This window comes from Sapajus apella, unplaced genomic scaffold (assembly GCF_009761245.1).
Source record: "Sapajus apella isolate SASKATOON/1434 unplaced genomic scaffold, GSC_monkey_1.0 scaffold70, whole genome shotgun sequence".
Taxonomy (NCBI): domain Eukaryota; kingdom Metazoa; phylum Chordata; class Mammalia; order Primates; family Cebidae; genus Sapajus; species Sapajus apella.
Genome location: NW_022437010.1, coordinates 4,222,072 through 4,248,267, shown reverse-complemented (window position 1 = coordinate 4,248,267; position 26,196 = coordinate 4,222,072). Strand labels below are relative to the sequence as shown.

The 26,196-nt window shown below is 46.8% G+C and overlaps 1 protein-coding gene across 9 annotated transcripts in view; it reads left to right on the top strand.

Moving 5' to 3' along the window:
- RREB1 (ras responsive element binding protein 1) overlaps positions 1–26,196 on the top strand; it is a 151,010-nt gene that overhangs the window by 104,321 nt on the left and 20,493 nt on the right. For all 9 annotated transcript variants that reach the window (XM_032250033.1, XM_032250035.1, XM_032250034.1 and 6 more), the window contains 4 exons: positions 5,186–5,330; positions 5,953–6,089; positions 21,000–21,189; positions 23,270–26,189. In XM_032250033.1, the coding sequence (XP_032105924.1) occupies positions 5,186–5,330; positions 5,953–6,089; positions 21,000–21,189; positions 23,270–26,189 (3,392 nt within the window). The remainder of the gene's footprint in view (positions 1–5,185; positions 5,331–5,952; positions 6,090–20,999; positions 21,190–23,269; positions 26,190–26,196) is intronic.

Sequence of the window (26,196 nt, the reverse complement as noted above, 5' to 3'; positions counted from 1 at the left end):
TCCAATAAGAAAATATTAACACATGTCCTCAGTGTTCATTGTTGGGGTGTTTTTGATTGAAGTCCCTTCAGTGTGACAGTGTTCACAATCTCGTGTTACGTTTGGTCACACCAAATCCTAGCTAGACAACTTACAAGGTGTCCTGGAACCTGAGAACGTATGTTGTGGTAATACCCTGAGTGAAGCAAACATTTTCTACATACACTTCATTCCTTCCCTTTTGTCCATTTAGGAATTCAACAAATATTTATTTATTTGTTTGTTCTATCCAGCAATTTAGCAGATACCAACACCTATGTGCTACCAGGGCTCATGCAGAGAACAGCAGAGACCTGGTTCTTGATGTAATTGAGGGTGTGGGGACGGTGAGATGAGTAAAATACATGGTATCTTCAGCACTGCTGTGTGCTGTGGAGGAAGTGGGCTTGAGAGCATCTACACAGGTGGGGTGTGGGGCCTCAGGGAAGGCTTTGCAGGAGAGGTGCATGGCACGAAACCTGGACCGTAGGAGCCAGGCTTGGGAAAGTCTGGGGTGCAGTTTTCCAGGCAGAAGCAGCAAGTACCTGAATGCCAGAGGCGGGAACTAGTTGGATGTATTCAAGGGACCCACAGGGACTAGTCTGTCTGAAAGGGCCTTGGGATGGAAGAGGGCAGAGTCCTCCTCTACTATTGAAGTATAGGAGATAGGTGGAGGCCAGATTTAATTCTAAGAATGGGACTGTCAGAGGAATTTAAGCAGGGAAGTGGTATGATTGGTCCTGTGTTTTAGACGTTCAGTCTGGCTGCTGGATAGAAAATGGACAATAAGAGAGCAGGAGGAAAAGCAGAGTGGTCAGTTTAAGATACTAAGACCAGCTGGTGGGAATTCCTGCCATTGCTAGTGTTTGTGCATTGTATCCATTGGTGAATAATAATGAAGCGTGAATCCTTATATATGGATATTTGCACACTTGTCCAGTTATTAGACCTTAAGACAAATTTCTAGGAGTGGAATTACTGGAGTAAAGAGCATACATATTTAAAATTCAGATCCCTGTTGCTCAGCCGCTTTGCAGAATGGCGATCATTCATTTCTACTCCCACCAACGATGGAAGAATATCAATTGTCTGAATCACACCAACACCGAATACTGTTACTGTAAAACTTTCTCACCCTTGCCAGTCTGGAATGTGAAAAGATGCGCACTACTCAGGTGCAAAATGGAGGAGACGTGGTTTGATAGCAGTAAATGAAGGAATTGTGGGGATTGTGATGGACAGCAAACTTGGTAGGAACTGAGGGTATAAACACACCCAATGGAACCCACCCAGGCTCCCTTTATGTAGCTTCTGGAGGTCATAGTGCCAGCCATGTTCCCTGAGCTTTCAGATTACATCCAGACTAGAATTTACATCTGGATCCAGCATTTCATGAAGGATACCTGTACACTGGAGAGCATTCCACGGTTACTTAGGACCAGCATGATTCCACAGACTTGCAAACAGAGCTTGAGGGGGTTGTTCTCTTTTGAAAAGAGAACACATTACAGAAATGTAGTAGTCCTCTTGCACTATTTGAAGAGCTGCCATGCCGGTAAGAACATGGACTGATGCTATAACACAGCATCTCCCCTGAGGACAGGTAGACATTTAAAGCAAGGACAGAATTTCTCTGACTCAATGTGACGGAGACGGTTTTAGCAATTCGAACAGCCAGTGAAAATGGAGAAGTCCTTGTTGCTGAAAGTGTTCAAGCAGAACTAAATGGCGATCCCTCCAGTCTGCTGTGGAGAGGGACTTTCTGTGCAGAGTAGGGGGTTGAATCCCATCCCAGCTCCCATCCAGTTCATGGGCTCCTTGTCTTTTATTGACTCTTAGGATGCATGGAAATACACAGATTAGCCCTTGAAATCAACCCTGAGAGAAAGACAGACCTAAGCCCTCTAAGGATTAGAATAGTCTCTTCCCCACCATCCCTGCTTTGTTTTGGCCACACCTTGAGGGGAAGGGGCCATTGGTGTCTCGTCATGATGATTCTGGCTCTACTTCCTGTGAGCTTGTGGGAAGAAATGAAGAGCTCAAGTTGCCCCTCCTGTTGTTGGAGGCCAGGGAAGCAGAGCAGGAGTCAGGGTGGGGAGAATCTCTCACTAAATGACATCCATTGTCAGACCTGGCCAGACCTCTCCAACCCTGCAGTTCACCTGTGGGCTGAATTGAGGTCATCAGTGCACCTGTGGCTGTTGCTCATCATGGGGCTGGAAGGACAAAGTGGGAACTTGGCCATGTTGTGGCCAGGAGCTGGGGATTTCACCCTGGAATGGAGCAGTGCTTATGCTTTTTGCACAGAGGGGCTCACCCCCTTCTTTCTCCTGTTGAAGTTTGATTAGAGTTTGGTAGTAACTGTGCCACCCGTGGCCACAGCCCACCAAAGAGGAAGTGTCTGGATTCAGGTTATAGCCCTAAGATTCCAGCTGGTCATCCAGAATGGAGTTAACTGACTGGCGTGGTCTCGGGAGATAGGTTGGGGTTGGGGGAAGAGCATGAGCTCAGAGTCGGCGCACACAGGTCGGCTCAAGCTCTGAGGCTATGGGCAGATTGGCCTCCCTAGACCTCAGGTGCCACATCTGCACAATGGAAATAATGAACTAAGATTCCTGCTAGGCCCTCACTAAGTGTTAGCCCCAGTCTCTCCTTTATGAAAACAGCTTCTCTCATAAATCCCAAGAAAAAAATAATAAAGCATCATTTTGTGTTTCTGTAAATATTGTGTCATATGATTCAAAAGATATAGCTTGAAATGGGCTTGTGAACTGTTTACAGTGGTCAACCTCTAATTTCTAATATTCTCGTTATCAATTGTAGAAAAGCGTGTGGATGTTGTTAATTCAATTAAAATTAATTTTCAGTAATTTATGGAAAGGGCACATTTGATGATAATTTACATCTCTTATAATACTTTGTCAACTCTTAGATGCTTTCTTTAAAATGAGCACTTCAAAAATTGGAGTGTCAAAAACGTGCCAGCCTTTCTTTTTTGCTTCTAATGCTTGATACTGAGGGATGGGCCCCTCAAATCATAATCACTTTGGAATACAGGTGGTGCTTAGAACAAAGCTATTTGTTTCCATTAACTTTCTCAAGGCTTTAGGAGGCTAAGAACTAAATAATGGTTGTCTGTGATTCTTTATCATTCTATTTATTTATTTACTTTTTTTTTTTTTTTTTTGAGACAGTCTTGCTCCGTGGCCAGGCTAGAGTGCAGTGGTACAATCTCAGCTCACTGCAACCTCCAACTCCGAGGTTCAAGTGATACTCCTGCCTCAGCCTCCTGAGTACCTGGGATTAAAGGCATGCGCCACTACGCTTAGCTAATTTTTGTATTTTTAGTAGAGACAAGATTTCATCATGTTGGCCAGGATGGTCTCAATCTCCTGACCTTGTAATTCGCCCGCCGCAGCCTCCCAAAGTGCGGGAATTACAGGCGTGAGCCACCCTGGCTGGCCTTTTTTTTTTTTTTTTTTTTTTTTTTTTAAACCAGTTCTCAGTCTGTCTCCCGGGCTGGAATGTATGTAGTAGCATGATCATAGCTCACGGCAGCCATGACCTCCTGAGAGCCGAGATTGTGCCACTGCACTCCAGCGTGGGCCACAGAGCGAGACTCCGTCTCAACAACAACAAAAAAGAAGGTACAGCTAAAAAGAGAGCGGAACTTCTTTTCAGAAGGGTAACGGGATAGCTCATGAAAATTTTGCTGTCTTTCCCTACTCCAGAGAATTTCTCAAGCAAGATAATCCTATAAAATAGTTATTCATAAAAAGCTGTGGCTGCAGTCTTTTTTTTTTTTATTTTTTATTTTTGAGACGGAGTTTCGCTCTTGTTACCCAGGCTGGAGTGCAATGGCGCGATCTCGGCTCACCGCAACCTCCGCCTCCTAGGTTCAGGCAATTCTCCTGCCTCAGCCTCCTGAGTAGCTGGGATTACAGGCACACACCACCATGCCCAGCTAATTTTTTGTATTTTTAGTAGAGACGGGGTTTCACCATGTTGACCAGGATGGTCTCGATCTCTTGACCTCGTGATCCACCCGCCTCAGCCTCCCAAAGTGCTGGGATTACAGGCTTGAGCCACCGCGCCCGGCCAGCTACAGTCTTAAATATGGCACAGTTCAACCACAGTTGCATGAGATAACCCATAAGACTCTTTCTGGAATAGACATAAACATATTTTATGTAATACTTTCTTATTATATGGGTAGCCTAGTCCTATAGATATTAGAGTTACTGCATGTAACTTTTTCATTCCATTGTCCAAGTTACACTTGTGATCTATAAATCCACATAATACTATGAACAACATGGAACTGCTTTCAGGTCTTAAACACTCTGGACATCTGCTCTGTTAGCATGTCTCAAATTTGACCACCGAAATGCTTTCAAAGGCAGACGAGAGAGACGTGTACAACAGGTAGAGGGGAGGTGGGTTCTAGGGACAAGGGCAACATTATCACTTAGTTTATGAACTAGTGGAACAGTTTAGGTATCTGGGAATTTTTTATTCTATAGAATTGCATGTCCTAAAATAGTGCTTTTTATCTGCATGACTGGAACAGGTCCCCAGATAGTGTGTTTTCATCTTGTTAATGCGAGTTAAGTTCATGAATGTCTTCCAGTGAACAGCAAGGCATTGAGCAACACTTTGGGATAGCACTTGCAAGAACTTTAAGATAGAGGTTCAAGGAGATGATAGAGGTTTTTTTTTTTTTTTTTTTGAGACAGAGTTTCGCTCTTGTTACCCAAGCTGGAGTGCAATAGCGCGATCTCGGCTCACCGCAACCTCCGCCTCCTGGGTTCAGGCAATTCTCCTGCCTCAGCCTCCTGAGTCGCTGGGATTACAGGTGCGCGCCACCATGCCCAGCTGATTTTTTATATTTTTAGTAGAGACGGGGTTTCACCATGTTGACCAGGATGGTCTCGATCTCTTGACCTTGTGATCCACCTGCCTCGGCCTCCCAAAGTGCTGGGATTACAGGCATGAGCCACCACACGCGGTCATGATAGAGTTTTAAAAATGATAGAAGTCAGTATATGAATTATACTTTATATACCTTAACCAAAGAAAATTTAAGTACCAATGCCTAAATATAAAATATTAAAAACATAAATGAACTTTTTTGTTAGATCACATTGTGTGTGTGTGTTCTTTTCAGACATATGAAGATCCATGAGAAGGACCCTAACAGTGCCACAGCCACAGCCCCTCCATCCCCTCTGAAGCGTAGGCGACTTTCTTCCAAGAGGAAACTGAGTCATGATGCCGAGTCAGAGAGAGAAGACCCAGCACCAGCTAAAAAGGTCCTCTTGGCTCCCAGCACAGATATGCCTGCTCATGGGACTTTTGTCAGAAATACCTCTAATCTTTATTTTCGCAGTGTGGAGACTTGGCAGACATCCATCCTAAGCTCTTAACCTGTGTTTTCCCATACTGTTTCTGTAAAGTGTCTAAGAAAAGACTACCAGTGTGCACTTCCTCTTTGGAGCCCCTCTGCTGAGCCCAGAGATGAAATGAAGAGCTTTTACGATTGTTTCCATGCTTTCTACATGGTTTTCTAGCTAAAATGGAAGCTTCATAAGCATTCAGGACTCTTTTGTCTTTATTTTTTTTATTACCAGTGCCTGGCAGATAAGAGGTGCTGCATAAGTACTTCTCAAGTCGGTAGATGAGTGGGTGGGTGGGTGGGTGGATGGATGGATAGATGGATGGATGGTTGGATAGATGGTAGGTGGTATTCTTGGGGTATTTGTTTTGTGAATGAGTGAATGAATGAATGGTCAGGTCCTTAATAACCAGGATTGGATAATGAAACCCTTGCCTGTTATTATTGTAAATCTGTGGATTTAGTGTTGGTCTCTCTTCCGAAGCCATCCCATGTGGGAGACCTCCCTTGTGACTTCACTTTTTTTCCTTTTCCATCAGATGGTAGAAGATGGGCAGTCAGGTGACTTGGAGAAGAAGGCTGATGAAGTCTTTCACTGCCCAGTGTGTTTCAAGGAGTTCGTTTGCAAGTATGGACTGGAGACCCACATGGAGACCCATTCAGATAACCCACTAAGGTAGAAGAAAGAGTGATCTAGACCTTGTTTATTCTTGTTTCTCCTGGCATGTGACATGTTCTGAACTTCCGTTACTTCACCGTGAGCTCCAGTGATTGAACTTGTGCACAATAACACTAGAGAGGCAGTTAAGGAAGTATTGGTGTGGGGAGAAGTTGGCTGAGAGTTGTCAGAGGGTCTCTGTAGCCACAGGATGTACATATGGTTCACTGTGCTTTCCTTCTGTCAGCTAAACCCCTTGAATAGTCACCAGTGAGCCCCTGAGCACTGGGGAGTCTGCTATCACAGGTGCTCTTGGACAACAGATAGATTTTCTTTACAAAAGATATTGCAACTCAAATGACTCTTAGCGATGGGTGGATATATGGCCTAAACAGGGACAGCGCACGTGTTGGATGCCCCCGGCTCAGCACTGGTGCATCAGAGGCACTCAGAAGTGTTTGAACTGAGCTGGACCTGATAGCACAGAAACCTGAGAAGCCATTTTGGGTTAAGAGAAATTTCTACTTAGTTCCGGACACTTGGCCAAAAATGGAGCCTGATACGTTTCAATAAAAAAGTAATAGGTGATTTGCTCTGCCATCCAGCTTCAATTGTAGGGACTTCCCAGGTCCAGTGTTTCTGATCCTCAGCCTTGCCAGGTAGAAAACATGGGTAGTGACAGGACTTCCCAGAAGAATTCAGAGGACTCATTTTTCTTTCTCTACCTTCTCTGATAACTCATCAGGCAACTAGTCCTTTGTTCTTAATGAACTAATAGATTTGGAAGTTTTTCCTAGAGAATTGCCCTTTTAAAAATGTTACTGCCAGAGATTTTACGCATTGAAAAGAACAAAGAACCACTTAGGAACCTCTGCTGTTGTTGAGAGATTTGAAAGTAGCCCATCCTGGAAGTCATACACAGCTGCAGGGTCACAAGCGCAGAAGGGGCCATACACGCGTGCAGCTTTGGGTTTTAGAAGACAGCTTGGGAATGCAAGAATTTGGGCATCTGTTTGCCTGAATCCCTGATATATTGACCAGATTTCCTTCTTGAGGACATGTGTTTAGTTGTGACTTAGAATAGGAAGGTCTGAGCAAGCTAAAGACTTATGTTATAGAGAAAAGCCAAATTGTATGGTAATCATAATGGCCAGGTCAATTATGATTATCCTTAATCACATTATCCTGACATTTTTCTGTTGGGGAGGGAATAGGGAACTCACGAAGAATTTAAACTGCTGAACAATTGAAATGCTATAAAATGTCTTTACGGAACTCCCCAGTCTCAAGAAATTGCCTGATCATTCAGATGGGCCCAGACTGGTTGTCAGGCCTAGACCCTACTCCTTCTCTGCTCATATGGGACCTCAGCCAGCTACATCTGAACCTGTTTTCTCATCCTTCAAATTGAAGGACAGTAGGGCCAGATAATCCTTATGTTCCTAAAGCCTTCTCTCCCTTTTTTTTTTTTTTTAATTAAGAAAAGTTTTGCTCTGTCGCTCAGGCTGGAGTGCACTGGCGCAATCTCGGCTCACTGCAACCTTTGCCTCCTGGGTTCAAGCAGCTCTCTTGCCTCAGCCTCCTGCATAGCTGGGATTACAGGCTTGTGCCACTATGCCTGGCTAATTTTTTTTGAATTTTTAGTGGAGATGGGGTTTCACCATGTTGGCCAGGCTTGTCTTGAACTCCTGACCTCTGGCGATCTGCCCCACCTTGGCCTCCTAAAGTGCTAAGATTATAGGCATGAGCCACTATGCCCAGGCCCAAAGCCTGTCTCTTAACAGTTGTTTTTTCTGTCTACCAGGAAAAGGTATCTGGTTCCTCCCTGTGCAGGCCCTCTAGTTCTGAGAGATTTGGGAAACTTCACAGGTTCAGGAATGTCCACACATCCCCAGGATGTGGGCTTGCGGTGGGTGGTGAATACTGAAATAGTTCTCTAGATCAATGACCTGAGTGAGCAGAGATGACATTACCAACTGAGCCTCCCAAAGAGAATCATGAGCAGAGGCAGAAACAGCACAGTGGACCCCAGCTCCTCCTCATGTTCCTGCCCAGCAGCCTTCAGAGCCAGTGCTACGGTGAATACAAGCTGTCTCTGATCCCCTCTGTATACTTTATCTCACTTCATATTTTATTCTGTTATCAGATATCACTTTAGGAACGATCATTTACCCCCTTCTAGATAATTTTATTCTATAGGAAAAATAACGTGACTCCCACAAGAGATTTCTGAGCAGTCCAAGCCTGCATAAGCATGGTGTGTGTCAGTGATAGAGGCAGATCAGGTGTCCCCTTCTGAAACGCTGACCTGGGTGAGGGACGGGGTTCTCTTGGAGTAGCCCTCTGAAAAGGACCAGCTCCAGGGAGAGACCAGGCTTCCTCTGCAGAGAGGTTGGAGATGGGCATTGCATCAGATGCTCGTCATTTTTTTCATGGTTTGGATGGGCAGGATTTGGTGAGTGATTAATCCACGGTGATGGTAGGGCTGGTGGTATAGACAGGCTGTGAAGTTGAACCTTCAGTCCTGCTTTTCCAGCTAGCACACCTAGAGGATTTTCCTCACCTGTTGATTAGTAATGCCCTGTGTTTGGTGAGGGGTTGGCTGAGGCAGTTTTATAGCCTGGCAGGGACTTGGCCTCTCTGAACGGCCTATCATTTTACTGGCCCCACAGCTGCAGCTGAAGGGTGGCCTGTAAGAAGAGGTTGCCAGGCATCCTTTGTGGGGGCACACAGGCCGCCCCTACTCTGTGGCTCTATCTATAACTGTTGCTAGGTGGGGTGGGGCTGGCATCTGGAAACCAAAAAGAGTTGATTACGGAACATGGTTAATGTCCCTTTGCTTCTCTCTGCTCTGCCGATCCCTGTAATAGCCTGCTATCAGAGGAGGCCTGGGGCAGCCTACGCCAGCAGGGCCTAGCCTGGCAGTGAACTGGGACAGTAGCTGGTGGGAGAGACAGCTTGTTAACCCAGAACTAAAATAGACACCAGCTCCATTTCAAACCCCAGAGGCAGCAGAAAGAACCACAGTGGGCTGCTGCCCACTTAGACTGAAGGTTCGTAACTAAAAACAGCTGTTGTCTTCTCTCTCTCCTGCACTTGTCCCCCTTCCCCTCCCACCAATGTTGGCAAGTTGCCATTGTTCCTTAATAAAAAGTGTTGGAAATCCAAACTCATGTAAATCTCGACTCCATTTCCCTCCATTCCACTGTGTTTCAAATGAATAAAGTGTTGTCGTAGAATGAAAGGAAGACACAAAGCTGCCTGTAGAGATGCCAGCTCTTATGGTTGGGTGTTAGCTTCACCCTGACATGATCAATGGTCAGTCACCCCCCCCTTCCCCCACAGCTCCCCAATGAGGGAGAGAAGGCAGAGGAGGGAGTGGCGTCAGGCTGTGGAGAGCTGGCATTTGGAATCGGAGGTGAGGGACAGAGTGTGAGGGACGGAGTGTTCAGAGAGCAGGTGGCTACACAGAGGACATCCTTTGTGTGAGGATGTTGCTGGGCATTGAATGTCCATCAGAATAGAACAGAGCAACTGGCCATACCCTGCTGTGAATGAAGTCAGCTGGGAGGAACATCCAGGTCAGCCCTGGCCAGCAGGAGAATCCGAGCCATGCGTGTCCTTGAAATTTTCTAGTAGCCACATTTTATTTTATTTTATTTCATTTCATTTCATTTTATTTTGGGACAGGATCTTGCTCTGTCACTCAGGCTGTAGTCCACTGGCATGATCATGACTCACTGCACCTTGACTTCCCATGCTTAAGCAATCCTCCTACCTTAGCCTCCTAAGTAGCGGGGACCACAGGCGTGTGCCACCATGTGCAGCTAATTTTTTTTCTGTTTTTTTGTAGAGACAGGGTCTCCCTGTGTTTCCCAAGCTGGTATTAAACTCTGGGCTCAAGCTATCCATCCACCTTAGCCTCCCAAAGTGCTGGGATTACAGACGTGAGCCACCCTGTCTGGCCTTAGTAGCCATGTTTTTAAAAAGTAAAAACAGAGACAAAATGAATTATAATGCTTTATTGAGTATACCAGTGTTATCAAAATATAATGTCAACACATCATTAATAGAAAAATTGTGAGTGATGTGGTTCACATTCTTGCTTTCATGTACTGACTCTGAAATCTGGTGTGTGTGGCACGACCCCGGCCCATCTTGGCTGTGCCAGCCACATTTCAGGTGCTTAACAGCCCACGGAGAGGTTTCAGATGAGCCACCTATGGCAGGGAGGGCGGCAGCTTTGATGCGGAGTCGTGTCTTCTGTGTGAAGGCCCGAGGGCAGTGGCTGGATGGTCACCCTGTTGGCACAGCACTGCTGAGGGTGAAACTTCGCCGAAGTTATTGTGTAATCTTAGATGGCCCCCTGATGAAAGGAGATCCAGTAATAAGTAATGTTAACATCATTTCAGTTAAAATGTATCCAGCAAATGATTGAGTTCGTACTGTGTGCCAGGCACTTGACCAGGCTTGAAGGAAACAATGACGTTTGAGACAGGGTACGGGCTAGGCACAAAACAAGCAAATGGGTGGTTGGTTATAAAACAAACTTCAGGGCCCAGGAGGGCACGTTTCCCTCAAATTCCAGGCAGAGGGATCTGGTGGATGCAAAGCTTCTCCTTGGGATTTTACATCAGAGGCTGAGGTGCTTCACTTAATTTCCTCTGGGTCAGGGCCCTCCTGCGTCTGGTACTTCATTGATCCTGGTCATCTCTGAGTTCAAGGTGATGCCCTGAAATCTATGTTGGGAATTAGTACATAGGGAGCCCAAGGGGGCTCTGGCAGGCCCCTCGGCTCCATGAGTAGGGAGGACAGCTGAGAATACTCCCTGTCTGCATCTTAGTAGTGGGGCCACCAGAGGGAAATGCCTTCTTTTTTCTGCATTCTTGACTGTTTCAAGGAATGTTCACCTCCCTTCACTGCACGCCCATCACCTGCAGAGACCCCAAGACTCCTCACCTACCCGGCATTGATCCCACCCTTGTCAAATGTCATCCTAAAAACAGGGAAAAGATAAAATATTTGTCAGCATCTTGTATTCAGGAGTCTATGAGTCTGAGGCTTGGGCAGGCAGAAACAGATTTTAAACGCTTCTGGGGGCTGTGAACAGAGGTCCCACCAGGAGGGGAGGACTGCCCCCGCCCTCCACCTGATAGGTACAGGAGCCTTGGTCAGGACTACCCCGCCCCCTACCCAAGGGCCAGAGCAAGGAGTGGCCCATCCTGCTTCAGTGCCCACCATACACCCTTCCTGAAGTCCCTCAGACTCTGCCCAGTGCTTCACGCTACGGTGGTTTGAACAGTTGGAGCAGGGCATTGGGTTGCCGTGTGCAGCCAGGACGGGTTCCTGGGACATGGCAAGGGGCGGTTGCCTGGCCAAAGCCCTGTCACAGAGTCGTCACTGTTGCTTGCAGCAACTGGGAGAGATTAGTGCAGCTGTTGGATGTCAGTTCTCTGCCCCGAGATGGGCAGGGGAGGGTGGGCTGAGGGGAGAGGAATGTGTGAGTTGGGTGGGACTCCAGAGGGGAGATTGTTTGCACTTACTCCTTCTGGCCTCTGGAGACAGAACAGGAAAAACGAAGCATGAAATCCCTGTTGAGAAGGAATGCCAGTGTCTCCATTAAAACACGATAATGAGGAAGGAATTCAGTATCTGAAGGAAACGGCCAAGCTGAGTGGCAGCTTCTCGGCAGGTATTTCATAGGTTCTGCTGATCAGGGTTGCAGGGAGCAGGGAGTGTCAGCATTAGGAAATGCTCCCAGCTGAGCCAGCATCGGGGCATTAAGGATGTGTGGGTCACATAAGGAGCCAGGGCATCTGCAAATAGCTGTCCTCTGAACACACAGCTCGGCAGAGTGGAATGAAGCCAGCCGGCTCCATCCCAGCCTGCCACCTGGCAGCTCTGTGACTTCATGCAAATGGTGACTCAGTTTCCCTATCTAGAAAACAGATTTGAAGACTGTCCTGAGGATGAAGGGAGATAATCCATAATCCTCAGTGTGTAACAAATACTTAATGAACTTTTTCTTCTGATACTATTATTTAGAATGCGTGTCTTTTTAAATATTTTAAACCTTCCAACATTTATAGTTAGAGATGTTGTGTTACTCTATGGCAATCCCATTCCAATGAAATTGAAAAGGAATCAAATTCTAGGTACAATTTACTTGGCAGAGAACATAAAAGCAATTTGTTCTTTACTCTTACAAAGAGCTGTTTTTATCTAGTTTTCCTTTTGTAAAGATTAGGAAACAGAGTGACTTTAAATTTGGTTTGAGTCCTGCTTCCCATGTTTCTTAATCCAACTTTGTGAAAAGCAGACATTTAGAAACGTGAAGGGATTCGACACCTTTATGTAACAGAACCACACATCACTTTCCTTATATTGTTGAGGAACCCTGGGATTCTAAAGAAGTGAGTTTCCTGATGCTTGAAATTTGCCAATGCAGTCTTTCAAATATATGCTTAGCATAGTTTTTTTGTTGTTGTTGTTTGTTTTGTTTTTTAATTCACCCTTTTTGCTGATTGTGGGGAGGTCATCTGTCCCTCACCTATCACAATGGTAGAGCTGATGGACTTATGTGACACAGAAGAAGAGAGCCCAAGGAAGCACCTGAATGGTGTTTCGTCTCTGGGCTTCTCTGTTAAGCTTGTTTGTTGACTTCAGGATTTTCATCTTGTTCTGGAGAGTTAAGGTCACCAGATGAATAAAATATCAATCACTGTTAGTGAGCCCTGAGGGAGCTAATCCCAAAACTGTTTACCCACAAGGTTAAGAAGTTAAAAAGAAAGAAAAAAAAAAAAGACTTTTGGTGTCCTTGTTTTCCATTGCTGATAAATTTCCTTTGGGCATGCTCCCTGCCCATTTTAGGTACTATGCTCAGTTAGTGGCTACAGATTCCGGATTCCCTTTTCAGGGCTGATGATTTTAATGATGATAGTTATTTCTGATAAGTACCTTAACTCTACTGTGAGCAATCAAAACTGCTGGATCTATTTTGGACTGACTCTTTACCATTACTCCCTCTAGAGAATGTCCATACCATAACAACATATTTATCACACCGCATTTCCACCCCAGCTCAGAATTGTGCAACTTTCTTAAAGTAAAATAAAATAAACGATGTCCTGTCTTCTTCCAAGGACATTTGCTGTCAGAAGAACAGATATCTGTGCCCTGCCTAAGTTGGCAGGATCTGTAGCACAGTCGGCAGTCAATTTGATGACTTTCTAAAATTTTAGAGCCTCACGGTGGCTCATGCCTATAATCCCAGTACTCTGGGAGGCTGAGGCAAGTGGATTGCTTGAGGCCAGGATTTGGAGATGAGTCTGGCCAACATGGCGAAACCTCATCTCTACCAAATACAGAGGCATGAGAATCGCTTGAATCCGGGAGGTAGAGGTTGCAGTGAGCTGAGATTGTGCCACCATACTCCAGCCTGAGTGACCAAGAGAGACGCTGTCTCAAAAATAAATTAAGTAAATAAAATTTTAACTTAATTTTATCTTAAGACTTAGTGAATCTGAGTATGAATAAGAACATTATTTGTTGCATTAAAGTCCCTTGAGGATTGCAGGGACAAAACCCCAGCTAGCAACTAGTGTATTTTCTTGACCTGTTGGCGCTGGTTCGTCCCAACCCTTGCCCTATGTACCTCCTGCCTTTGGTGACTCAGGCACGTGGTCGGGTCGTGGCTGGCGGGTTGGGTCTCTGTGACTTTAGGACAGCATGGAGTTCGCTGGCTCTTGTGGGAGTCAGACTTCTCTGACCATGTTAGCACTGTATCCTTTCCAGCCTGACAAGGGTCTGAGCCAGTGTGCTCTGGGATTTTGCTTGTCTGATTTTTGGAGAAGGGACAGGAAGGGCTGTGATAGTGCCTGTCTAGCCACTGACAACCACAGGCACTTCTCTAAGCACGTATCAAAGACTCTGTGATCGTGGTTCCTGGCCCCTAGTGTTGGCAGCCCCCTTTCTACCATCTGTGCTGTTACATACCAGTGGCCATGTAGAAACTGCTCACCTTGTGAGCTGGGAGGCATTTCCTTCCCCTGGGACCCCCAGGTCCTCCTCTCTGCTTCACCTTACCCAGTGCCACCAGGGACGTTACAGTTGCTACTAAGGGAGGGAGGAAGGGATAGAGGAGAAGTGCAGGCAGCTGCTTCACCTCTGCTGTTTCAGGGAGCCCTAACTCCACCTACCCCAACACCACAGCCCACTCCTATCATCTACCCTAAAAACTGCTGGAGCCCCTCCACCCCGTAATAGGAACCTCCACAGTGGAGCAGCCCCACAGGAGGCAGGACCCGAAGTTCAGGTACTGGAATGTCATACATGGGTTGGGGAATGGTCCAGTCCACTCCAGCATTCTAAATTAAAATTTCTTATCCTCTTACAGAAACATTGGCTAACATGTGCTAGAATGCAGGTGTTTTCTGGGTGAAGCAGGCTCTTGTGCACTGTCTTGGTACAGAAACACTTCTGTGAGCACGGTGATTTGGAGTTCACATATGCTGAGCAGTAAGTTGAGGTCAGGGTGAATGTCCATCTTGCATTCCATGTGTAATCTCACCTTAATCTTTCATTTGGAGGGTTTTCCACTGGTGATTTTTTTTCTTCCTGAAAGTAATCTATTTATGAGTGTGATTTTAAAAGAAAAAGGAAGTTTTGTTTTTGAAAGGGTCAGTGGAGTTCTGTTAAGGGCTTTACACCTTACAAAGAGATACACTTCCCCCAAATACATTTACCTTTCTGACAGCAAAGTTAGTTTCCATTTGGAAAAGTTACCTTGTTTCCAACGAAAATCAAAAGGCAGCCAATCAGATTTGTAAAATTTCTCTCTGGCATGTTGTCAAGATCTCTTGCAAAATGAAATTGTCCTACAGCCCTCCCCACTCCTGTGGCTCTAAGTGCAGTTCTGCCCCATCTAAATATTAATATTTTGCAATCGTGCTTTTTATGAGCCCCTGGCAGAGTGGAGACACGCCACAGACCAGGGGTGAGGAGAGAGTCATAGGGACCACCTGGCCGGTGGCTGTGGTCTTAATGAAGATTGACAAGCCCAGTGGAGGTTTGCAAAACCCTGGTGCCTGCAGCCAGCTTTGCATCCAGCAGCTGGGTCCACAGATTTACAGTGACCTCCACCGTCCTTGAAGAGCTGCTTAGAAACAAGGTTGCAAAGCTTTCTCCTTGGGGCCTTGGGAAGGCTGCCTGATAGGGCTGATCCAAGTGTTTCTGGGTGGTGATTTTCCACACTGGTTTTTTTTAAGGTCTCTCAAATGGTGCTGAGTGTGAGGCAGGGAGGCAAGTGTTTTTCTGTGGGTGTTTCTTCCTTTTAACCAACTGCACCACATGCTTCTGGTTTCAAAGCATTTTTTTCTCTGCCACTTTCATGTTTTGTATATTTTCACTTATAGGAGTGCCTTAGTTGAAATCCCATGAAAAGGGTGTGAAGTGTGGATCTAGACCTTTCTTAGACTCTGTTAAGAGGTTGAGTGCATGTACAGGCTGGAAGAGCATGCATTTCTTTTCAGGAGGTGCGTGAAGGGAGCAGGTGGGGTGGGAGAAGACTGGCCAAAAAGGACACTTTTCTTCCCATGAATCTTGCAATTAACAGAAGTAGTAAGGACGATTGTGAAGTTCTTGAGAGTAAGAAAAGAGAACACATTCCTTTGAAATTAAAACTCAGTTTTTCCTGACTTTCCATATTGGCTAAAACGTGCCAGGAAATGGGCTTTTCCTGGTTTCTTTTTTCCCCTAGCACAATAACATAATGATTAAATTTGGAAAAGTACTTTGCAGTTTTCAGAGCACTTTGTTATCTGTTATTCACAGTAACTGCAAAAGATCTCCCTGTTTTAGATGAGAAGGGAAACTGAGGTATGGAGAAGGAAAGGAACAGGAGAGAAGTAACAAAGATAAGTAAAGTATTGGTGATTACTTTTCTCTGGGAATGCTAATGTTCTAACAGGCTTGAGCTTAAGATGTTTCTAGATTCTCACACCTGACTCTCAATATGTTCTCCAAACTTGTCTAAGAGTTAGCTGGTGTGCTCGTTGATATACAGATTCTTAGGCCTGTCCTCTAGTTATTCTGATTTCAGTAGGTCTGGGGTGATCTAGGAGTCTGCTTTTTTTAACAAGGTCATGTGGGGATTCTTATCTCTTGGCATGTTTGGGAAATTTTTCATAGCTGGCAACTGAAGTGCAGATGGAAATAAGTTGTCCAAGGTCACACAAGCTGAATTTCCCAGTCCCTACCTGGTGTCTCTGGTCCCTGAGCCCACACCCACTGCTTCACAGCTGCCTTCCCAGGGACACAGAGTTTGTGGTCAATACTGGATAATTCTGTCACATCTTCATTGTCGTGTCTTCATCACCTGCTACGTATGAAACTGTCCAGAAACAGGAGGGATTTGAGGATGAGTGAGAGAATGAAGGAGAAGATAGACACGGGCATAAGAGAGAAAAAAAAGCAATAAAAAAAAAAAAAAAAAACAACCTCAATGTTATTAAAATTTCTAGCCAGGTAAATGGGTGCACACCTGTAGCCCTAGTTACTAGGGAGGCTGAGACAGGAGGATTGCTAGAGTACAAGAGTTCAATGCCAGTCTGGGCAAAATAGCGAGCCTGCCTCAAAAAAGAGAAAAAAATCACTACAACCAGAGAGGTACCGTAAATTCTAAATCTAATTGCCATATTAAGAGGCATTCATGGCCGGGCGCGGTGGCTGAAGCCTGTAATCCTAGCACTTTGGGAGGCCGAGGCGGGTGGATCATGAGGTCAAGAGATCGAGACCATCCTGGTCAACATGGTGAAACCCCGTCTCTACTAAAAATACAAAAAATTAGCTGGGCATGGTGGCGCGTGCCTGTAATCCCAGCTACTCAGGAGGCTGAGGCAGGAGAATTGCCTGAACCTAGGAGGCGGAGGTTGCGGTGAGCCGAGATTGCGCCATTGCACTCCAGCCTGGGTAACAAGAGTGAAACTCTGTCTCAAAAAAATAAATAAAGAAAGAAAAATAAAAAAAAGAGGCATTCATTCTCCATTCCCTTTATAAAATCTACTTATTAATGCCAGTCACACTAAATATTCATAGCCAATAGGTTATGCAGTAGTACAAAAGTCTCAACAGTGGAGAATAGCCAAGCACAGTGGCTCATACCTATAATCCCAACACTTTGGGAGGCCAGTTTGGGAGCATTGCTTGAACCTAGGAGTTCAAGACCAGCCAGGGCAACATGGTGACACCATGTCTCTACAAAAATTTTAAAAATCAGCCAGGCATAGTGGCATATGCCTACAGTCCTAGCTTTGAAGGAGGCTGAGGTGGGAGGATCACTTGAGCCCAGGAGTTTGAGGCTGCAATGAGCTATGATCATGCCAAAGTGAAGAGTATTCAGGAAAAATCTCCAGGATACAAGAAAAAAAGCATATTTTTTTATCTCAAGCTTTAAAATTTCTAATTTTTAATGTACCTGGCACATGACATATATTTGCATATGTCATGTGCCAGGTACATTAAAAAATGGAAATTTTACATTTATATCATAAATACATATACATACTAAATATGTGCACACATACACATTCTCAGCTAAACAACAAACACATATGGACCACATACGCAAAACTTTTTTATAGAAGTGGTGCACATTTCAAAAAGTTTGCAGTCACCTCTCAGGCCTACCTGCCTGCCTTTTGCAGTTGACTTGCATGCTACCAGAAGTCTCTTCCCAACCTGTTTATGTCGATAATACTTCTAATCATTTATTATAATTTAATTAAATTTTGTATAAGTCCATGGAATGTTGTTTTAAAAAAGGAATAGTCTCTATGGAAACTTAAATTGGAAAGCCTTGTTTATCGTGCAGATTAGACAGTATTTTTTTCAGTTGCTGTCAAATTTAGGGTAGGGAAGACACCTGTGCACAGTTGAGTGCCATAATTGTAAAAATCTAGGATTTTGCTTAAGTTTGTTGCATCCTTATCTAGTTTTAGGGGTTATCAACTCACAGCCAATGTTTTTTCATCTCTTCCCCAACCCAGGTAATTTCAAAACGAATAGATACCCTACATTTTATTTATAAATATTTTATTACTTTTTTTTAAAGGATCTTTTAAAAAAGCATAGCCAAAATAATATTATGACTAAAAAACTCAGTCATTTGTCAATATATCAAATGTCTCAAAGGCTCACGCCTTAATCCCAGCACTTTGGGAGGCCAAGGCAGATGGATCACCTGAGGTCAGGAGTTCGAGACCAGCCTGACAAACATGGAAAAATCCCCTCTCTACCAAAAATACAAAATTAGCCAGGCATGGTGGTGCATGCCTGTAATCCCATCTACTTGGGAGGCTGAGGCAGGAGAATTGCTGGAACCCGGGAGGGGGAGGTTGCGGTGAGCCAAGATTGTGCCATTGTACTCTAGCCTGAGCAGCAAGCACGAAATTTCGTCTCAAAAAACAGAGTTAAATTTCCCCAATTCAGACATTTCTCTTATCCTTTCAGTCCAATATAGATCTTTCTGCCAACTGGTGGTGAGGTGTCGGGTTGGTGATCATGGGGAGCGTGCAGTTGAACTTGAGCATGGGGGGAATGAAGTGAGGGTGGGAGAAGGAAGGAGCTCCATCTCCAGAACAGCAGGACAGGACAGAGGCTCTTGTGGCTTCCAAGGGTCACTGTCCTCACTGTGTGCACAGCTCAGAGCTTGAACGTGTCTCAGCCAGAAAGAACCTCACCCAGAGGGTCTGCATCCATTCTACGTCCTACAGGATCTGTCTCATGGCCTGTGATTTAGACTGCTGGGTACTTTGACGTCTGGGCCTACAGCGTGGGGACTTCCAGTCCCTAAAGGTGTTCTTCATTATCCTGACCCATCCCTTCCCTGGGCCTTGACCACAGTGCTGAGCTCAGCAGAATTCCCTCAAAAGGAGCGCTGTGTTTTGAGTGGCTCCTGGGAACCCGAGGTTGGGGTTCCAAAGGTAGCTGAGCAGTGACAGGAGAGTGCTCAGGAGAGGCCCCTGCGTGAACAGGGGAGGAGCATGCAGAGCAGGACCAGGCTGCTGTGCCCACTACAGTGCAATAAGGCAAGCAGGATGGCATATACCTGGCGCATTTTCTTTTCGGAGCTTCCCGAGTAAGCTCAGCTGCTTTGTGACTGACTTTGTTACCTCTTTTTCTGGAGAAGACTTTCAACTCAAAAACGTTTTCACTGAGGTGCATTCAGTGTGGACATAAGCAAGTGGCTTTGCCTGGCTAAAACAGTGATAAAAGGAACTACTTTAGAGGTGGTGAGGGTCAGATGCACTTGCATACGTAAATGCATGGAATGATGCTTGGCATATAGCATTGTCCAACAGAATATCCTGTGGTTGTGCAAACGTACTGTGTCTGTGCTTCCCGATGCCGTTGAGCCCTTAAAAGAATGCTAAGAAGGCTAATGTGACTGAGTAAACTTTAAGTAATTTAAATTTCAATAGCCACATGTGGCTTTGGTGGCTACTACATTCCATGCAAGTCTAGGGGATGTTGATAATACCATAATGATGGTATTTTGTTTTTATCCACCCATCTGCACACTGATGTAAAGTGTTGTTTTTGTCTTGTTTTATTGGTTTTTTTTTTTTTTTTTTTTGAAAAGGAGTCTCTCTGTCGCCGAGGCTCAAGTGCAGTGGCGCAATCTCTGCTCACTGCAACCTCTGCCTCCCAGGTTCAAGCAATCCCCCTGCCTCAGCCTCCAGAGTAGCTGGGATTATAGGCACTCGTCACCACACCCAGCTAATTTTTGTATTTTTAGTAGAGATGGGGTTTCACTGTGTTGGTCAGGCTGGTCTTGAACTCCTGACTTCAAGTGATCCGCCCACCTTGGCCTCTCAAAATGCTGGGATTACAGGCATGAGCCATCTGGCCCAGCATGATGTAAGTTTTTTTTGTTGGTTTGTTTTGTTTTTTAAAGATGGGGTTTCACCATATTGGTCAGGCTGGTCTCGAACTCCTGACCTCAGGTGATCCCCCCCACCTAAGGTGATCCACCCACCTCAGCCTCCCAAAGTGCTGGGATTACAGGCGTGAGCCACCGTGCCCGGCGATGTTAAGTTTTTAATATGGTTCTCAGTGAAGACCTAGAAGACAATACTGGTATGAAAAGCAGAGACAATATTATAAAGTGGTGTTTGCTATGCAGTTGTATAGCCCAGAACATTTCGAATGTCAAAGATGATCTCTGAAGTGAAGGGTCATGATTTTGAAGTGGGCAGCATCTCTGGGAGTCTTTCAAGGAAGGGGAGATAGCCTTGTGATAGGCATGGGTGGGAGCAGGAACTCAGGCTGACATTTCTTGTGTACTTCTTACTGGCTATGTGGCCTGAGGCACATTGCTTCGTATTTTTGATCACCAGTGTTTTTATCTGAAAGAAGAGGGTTGTGATATGCACCTGTTTGCTGGGGTTGTCATACGTGCTGTGCTGTCAGGGTATCTGGGCTCAGTACATGACGACTGTGGCTATCATTTAGATAATGATGATAATGATACTACAACTTAATTAACAATCACTGTCACTACTAATTAGATTGTAATAATCATTTATATCCCTATCACATGTGAGGGATGCTGATTGATTGCCCTAGATGCTACTTAAATGTATGCTCTTTTGACTTTTAAACATTTACAATAATTAGAATCCAGTAAATTGAGGGAAAGAGAAACCTCTGACATGATCCCACTAATGCATGATCCAGGTGAGAGTGAGCAGGTCTGCCATGGTGGCCTCAGGTTCCCAGGTATCTTCTTGTTGTCTCAGACTGTGGATGTTCAGATCATATGTACATCTTATTTTACTCAGTTGAAATGAAGCAACAAAAACCTAAGGCTAATGGATGAGTGGAACCTCGACTTAACTGACTCCATATGTTCTCCCTTTGCTCTCCTAGATGTGACATTTGCTGCATTACCTTTCGAACACATCGAGGGTTGCTGCGTCACAATGCGCTTGTCCACAAACAACTTCCCAGGGATGCAATGGGCAGACCTTTCATACAGAACAACCCTTCAATTCCCGCTGGCTTCCACGACTTAGGATTTACTGATTTCTCCTGTAGGAAGTTTCCTCGAATTTCTCAGGTATTCTGATCAGCACATGGAAGCAACCGGTAGCTGCTTCCATGGTCCATGCAGTTAGTCTAAACTTCCTCTCCTTGAGGTTTCTTTCCTTAAAATGTCAGTTGGGCTTTGTCTTTTTTTGTAACATGTTTTTCCTTAAAATTATCATTGATCCTTTTAGTCTCTCTTGGGTTGTTGGGTTAAGAAGGGTGCATAGTCTTGTTTGGGGTTGATCAACCTATAAACTTGTGTGTCAGTCTAGCTCTTCTATCCCTTTTGCCCGTTCTTGGGTCTTTGAGATTTAAAAGTTGTCAATTGTAGGCCAGGGCCAGCGGCTCACACCTGTAATCCCAGCACTTTTGAGGCCAAGGCAGGAGGATCATTTGACATCGGGAGTTTGAGACCTGCCTGGAAAGTATAGCAAGACTTTGTCTCAACAAAAAATTTAAAGATTAGCCAGGCATGGTGGTGCACACCTAGTGGTCCCAGCTACTTGGGAGACTGAGGTGGGAGGATCACTTGAACCCAAGAGGTTGAGACTGTATTGAGCCATGAATGTGCCACTGCACTCCAGCCTGGGCAGCAGAGTGGAAAAATTGCCTCAAAAATAAAATAAAATTTTAACTAAAATAAGAATTGTGAAACACCCAACCCTATCATAATTGGAATTTTTTAAAATCTTTCTTTACTATCTGCATTATAGCTAGATATTTTTAGCATTGTGGTTTCTATTAAAAACAATTTGGGGACATTATTGACCTGAATAAGAAAAGAGCCATATATATTCTCTGCTAATAAAACACCTGCTAAAACTACTTTGAAATTGGCTGGGCGTGATGGCTCATGCCTGTAATCCCAGCACTTTGGGAGGCCAAGGTGGGTGGATCACTTGAGGCCAGGAATTCAGGACCAGCCTGGCCAACATGGTGAAACACCATCTCTACTAAAAATACAAAAAATTAGCTGAGTGTGGTGGCACAAGCCTGCAGTCTCAGCTACTGGGGAGACTGAGGCATGACAATCTCTTGAACCCGGTAGATGGAGGTTGCAGGGAACCAAGATCATGCCTGGGTGACAGAGCGAGACTCAGTCTCAAAAATAAATAAAATACTTTGAAATTATTTTTTTCCATTTAAAAAAATTGAGATAAAAGGTATCAACAATGGTGTTCTTCAGGTGTACAAACTCAATGGATTGTTCCATGTGCCCACACCCACATGTGTACACCCATGTTTAACCCCCCAGGTGACATTCCTCAAAGCCCTCCTAGGCAGCTTCTTCCTCCTACAATCATAGAGGCAGGGTAGCTGATTCTCCATTCTATCTGACCATCAGTTTTGCAAGGCACCCATTTTTAAAAAGAATTAATTCTACTCTTGTGGTATTGTTACTTAACTATACTTCAGAATCTCTTGCGAGATACAATTTATCATACAAACATGATTGTTAAGATGCTTTCTGGATTGCCTTATTGAATCCAAAGTGTTAGCAAGTAGGAGGTCAACTCTTTTTTTTTTTTTTTTTTAAGTGCAGCGTGGCATGATTATGTCTCATTGCAGACTCAACCTCCTAGGCTCAGGTGATCTTCCTGCCTCAGCCTCCCAAGTAGCTGGGACACAGGCATGTGCTACCACGCCTGGCTTAATTTTTTTATTTTTAGTAGTGATGGGGTTTCACTATGTTGGTCAGGCTGGTCTCGAACTCCTGACCTCATGATATGCCCTCCTCAGCCCCCCAAAGTGCTGGGATTACAGGTGTGAGCCACCACACTTATTTTCTTATTTTTTAAATAGAGATGAGGACTTGTTATGTTGCCCAGGCAAGTCACAAACTCCTGGCCTCAAGTGCTTCTCCCACCTGGGCCTCTGGAGTAGCTGGGACTAGAGGCATGAGCCACCACACCTGGCTAATTTTTTTTTATTATTTTTTATAGAGATATGGGATCTTGCTATGTTGCCCAGGCTGGGAACCCTTTTTATGTTAGGAGGAAAGGCTGTGTACTGGGACATATGTACAACAAATGCTTTGTGAATCACCATTTAGTGATTATTTTTCAATCTTCACATGTGTTCCTTTGCTTTTACTGGTGGTTTCTATATAGGCCTGGTGCGAAACAAACCTTCGGAGGTGCATCAGCGAGCAGCACCGTTTTGTCTGTGACATCTGTGACAAGGCATTTCCCATGCTCTGTTCACTGGCGCTGCATAAGCAGACCCACGTGGCCACAGACCAGGGTCAAGAAAAGCTGCAGGCCATGACCCTGCCTGGTGAGGCCCTGGAGCAGAAGGGCTTCCTGGCCTTGCTGGGCCTGCAGCACACCAAAGACGTCAGGCCTGCCCCCACCGAGGAGTCTCTGCCGGATGATAACCAGGCAATCCAGCTCCAGACACTCAAGTGTCAGCTACCTCAGGACCCTGGCTGCACCAACATACTGAGCCTGTCTCCTTTTGAAGCTGCTTCTTTAGGCGGTTCTCTCACAGTTCTCCCCACGACCAAGGACAGCATAAAGCACCTGTCCCTGCAGCCCTTCCAGAAGGGCTTCATCATCCAGCCTGACAGCAGCATTGTGGTCAAGCCAATTTCTGGTGAGTCTGCGATTGAGCTGGCGGACATCCAGCAGATTCTGAAGATGGCGGCCTCCGCTCCCCCTCAAATCAGTCTTCCACCCTTCTCCAAGGCCCCCGCCACCCCACTGCAGGCGATCTTCAAGCACATGCCCCCTCTGAAGCCAAAGCCCCTGGTCACACCAAGGACGGTGGTAGCCACCTCCACGCCCCCGCCTCTCATCAATGCCCAGCAGGCCTCTCCCGGCTGTATCAGCCCCAGCCTGCCGCCACCTACCCTGAAGCTCCTCAAAGGCTCAGTGGAGGCTGCTTCCAATGCCCACCTGCTGCAGTCCAAGTCCGGGACCCAGCCCAACGAGGCCATGCGGCTCTCCCTGCAGCAGCCACGGGCAGAGCTGCCCGGCCAGCCCGAGATGAAGACTCAGCTGGAACAGGACAGCATCATTGAGGCCCTGCTGCCGCTGAGCATGGAGGCCAAGATCAAGCAAGAGATCACCGAGGGGGAGCTGAAGGCCTTCATGACAGCGCCCAGTGGCAAGAAGGCACCTGCCATGCGCAAGGTGCTCTACCCGTGCCGCTTCTGCAACCAGGTGTTTGCCTTCTCAGGAGTGTTGCGCGCCCACGTGCGCTCCCACCTGGGCATCTCGCCATACCAGTGCAACATCTGCGACTACATTGCTGCCGACAAGGCCGCGCTCATCCGCCACCTGCGCACGCACAGCGGGGAGCGGCCCTACATCTGCAAGATCTGCCACTACCCCTTCACTGTCAAGGCCAACTGCGAGCGGCACCTGCGCAAGAAGCACCTCAAGGCCACCCGCAAGGACATCGAGAAGAACATTGAGTACGTCAGTAGCAGTGCGGCTGAGTTGGTGGATGCCTTCTGCGCCCCAGACACCGTGTGCCGGCTATGCGGAGAAGACCTCAAGCACTACCGCGCCCTGCGCATCCACATGCGCACGCACTGCGGCCGCGGCCTGGGTGGGGGCCACAAGGGCCGCAAGCCCTTCGAATGCAAGGAGTGCAACGCCGCGTTCGCGGCCAAGCGCAACTGCATCCACCACATCCTCAAGCAGCACCTGCATGTGCCAGAGCACGACATCGAGAGCTATGTCCTGGCTGCCGACAGCCTGGGCTCTACAGAGGCCCCACCTGCTGAGGCCTCGGGGCACGGGGAGGATGGTGGTTGTGCTGCCGCTGGTGACCGCAAGCCCCTCAGCACCTTCCTGGAGCCCCAAAACGGCTTTCTTCACAGGGGCCCCACCCAGCCTCCGCCTCCCCATGTCTCAGTCAAGTTGGAGCCTGCCAGCAGCTTTGCAGTGGACTGTAATGAACCCCTGGACTTCTCTCAGAAGGGCCTGGCGCTGGTCCAAGTGAAGCAGGAAAACATCTCCTCCTTCCTGAGCCCTTCTTCCCTGGCCCCCTACGACTGCTCCATGGAGCCCATCGACCTGTCCATCCCCAAGAACTTCAGGAAAGGGGACAAGGATGTGGCCGCTCCGAGTGAAGCCAAGAAGGCTGAGCAGGAGGCAGGGAGCAGCGGGCAGCCTTCTCCCTGCCCACCACCCTGCCCTTCTCTTCCCGTGGCTTTGGGGCCCAGCGGGATCCTGGAAAGCCCCATGGTCCCTGCACTGGCAGCCACCCCAGAGCCTCCAGCACAGCCCCTGCAGGGCCCCGTTCAGCTGGCAGTTCCCATCTACTCCTCAGCCCTGGTCAGCAGCCCTCCCCTCGTGGGCAGCTCAACCCTCCTGAGTGGCACAGCCTTGCTGCGGCCGCTGAGGCCCAAGCCCCCCCTACTTTTGCCAAAGCCCCCTGTGACAGAAGAGCTGCCCCCGCTGGCCTCCATTGCCCAGATCATCTCATCTGTGTCCTCTGCCCCCACCCTGCTGAAAACCAAGGTGGTAGACCCAGGGTCCACTAGCACTGGCAGTAACACCACGGCTTCAGACAGCTTAGGAGGCTCCGTCCCCAAAGCTGCCACCACCACCACTGCCGCCCCCGCTGCCACCAACAACCCAAAAGAGTCCAGCGAGCCTCCTGCTCCTACCAGCAGCCCAGAAGTTGCCTCACCCACCGAGCAGGGCCCATCAGGTGCCTCAAAGAAGAGGGGCCGGAAAAGGGGCGCAAGGAGCCGACCCCGTGCCAACAGTGGCGGGGTGGACCTGGACTCCAGTGGAGAGTTTGCCAGCATCGAGAAGATGCTGGCCACCACAGATACCAACAAGTTCAGTCCATTTCTGCAGACAGCAGAGGACGACATTCAGGATGAGGTGGCTGGAGCCCCGGCTGACCACCATGGGCCCAGTGACGAAGAGCAGGGCAGTCCCCCAGAAGACAAGTTGCTGAGGGCCAAGCGGAACTCCTACGCCAACTGCCTGCAGAAGATCACCTGTCCCCACTGTCCCCGGGTTTTCCCTTGGGCCAGCTCCCTACAGAGGCACATGCTCACACACACTGGTAAGAG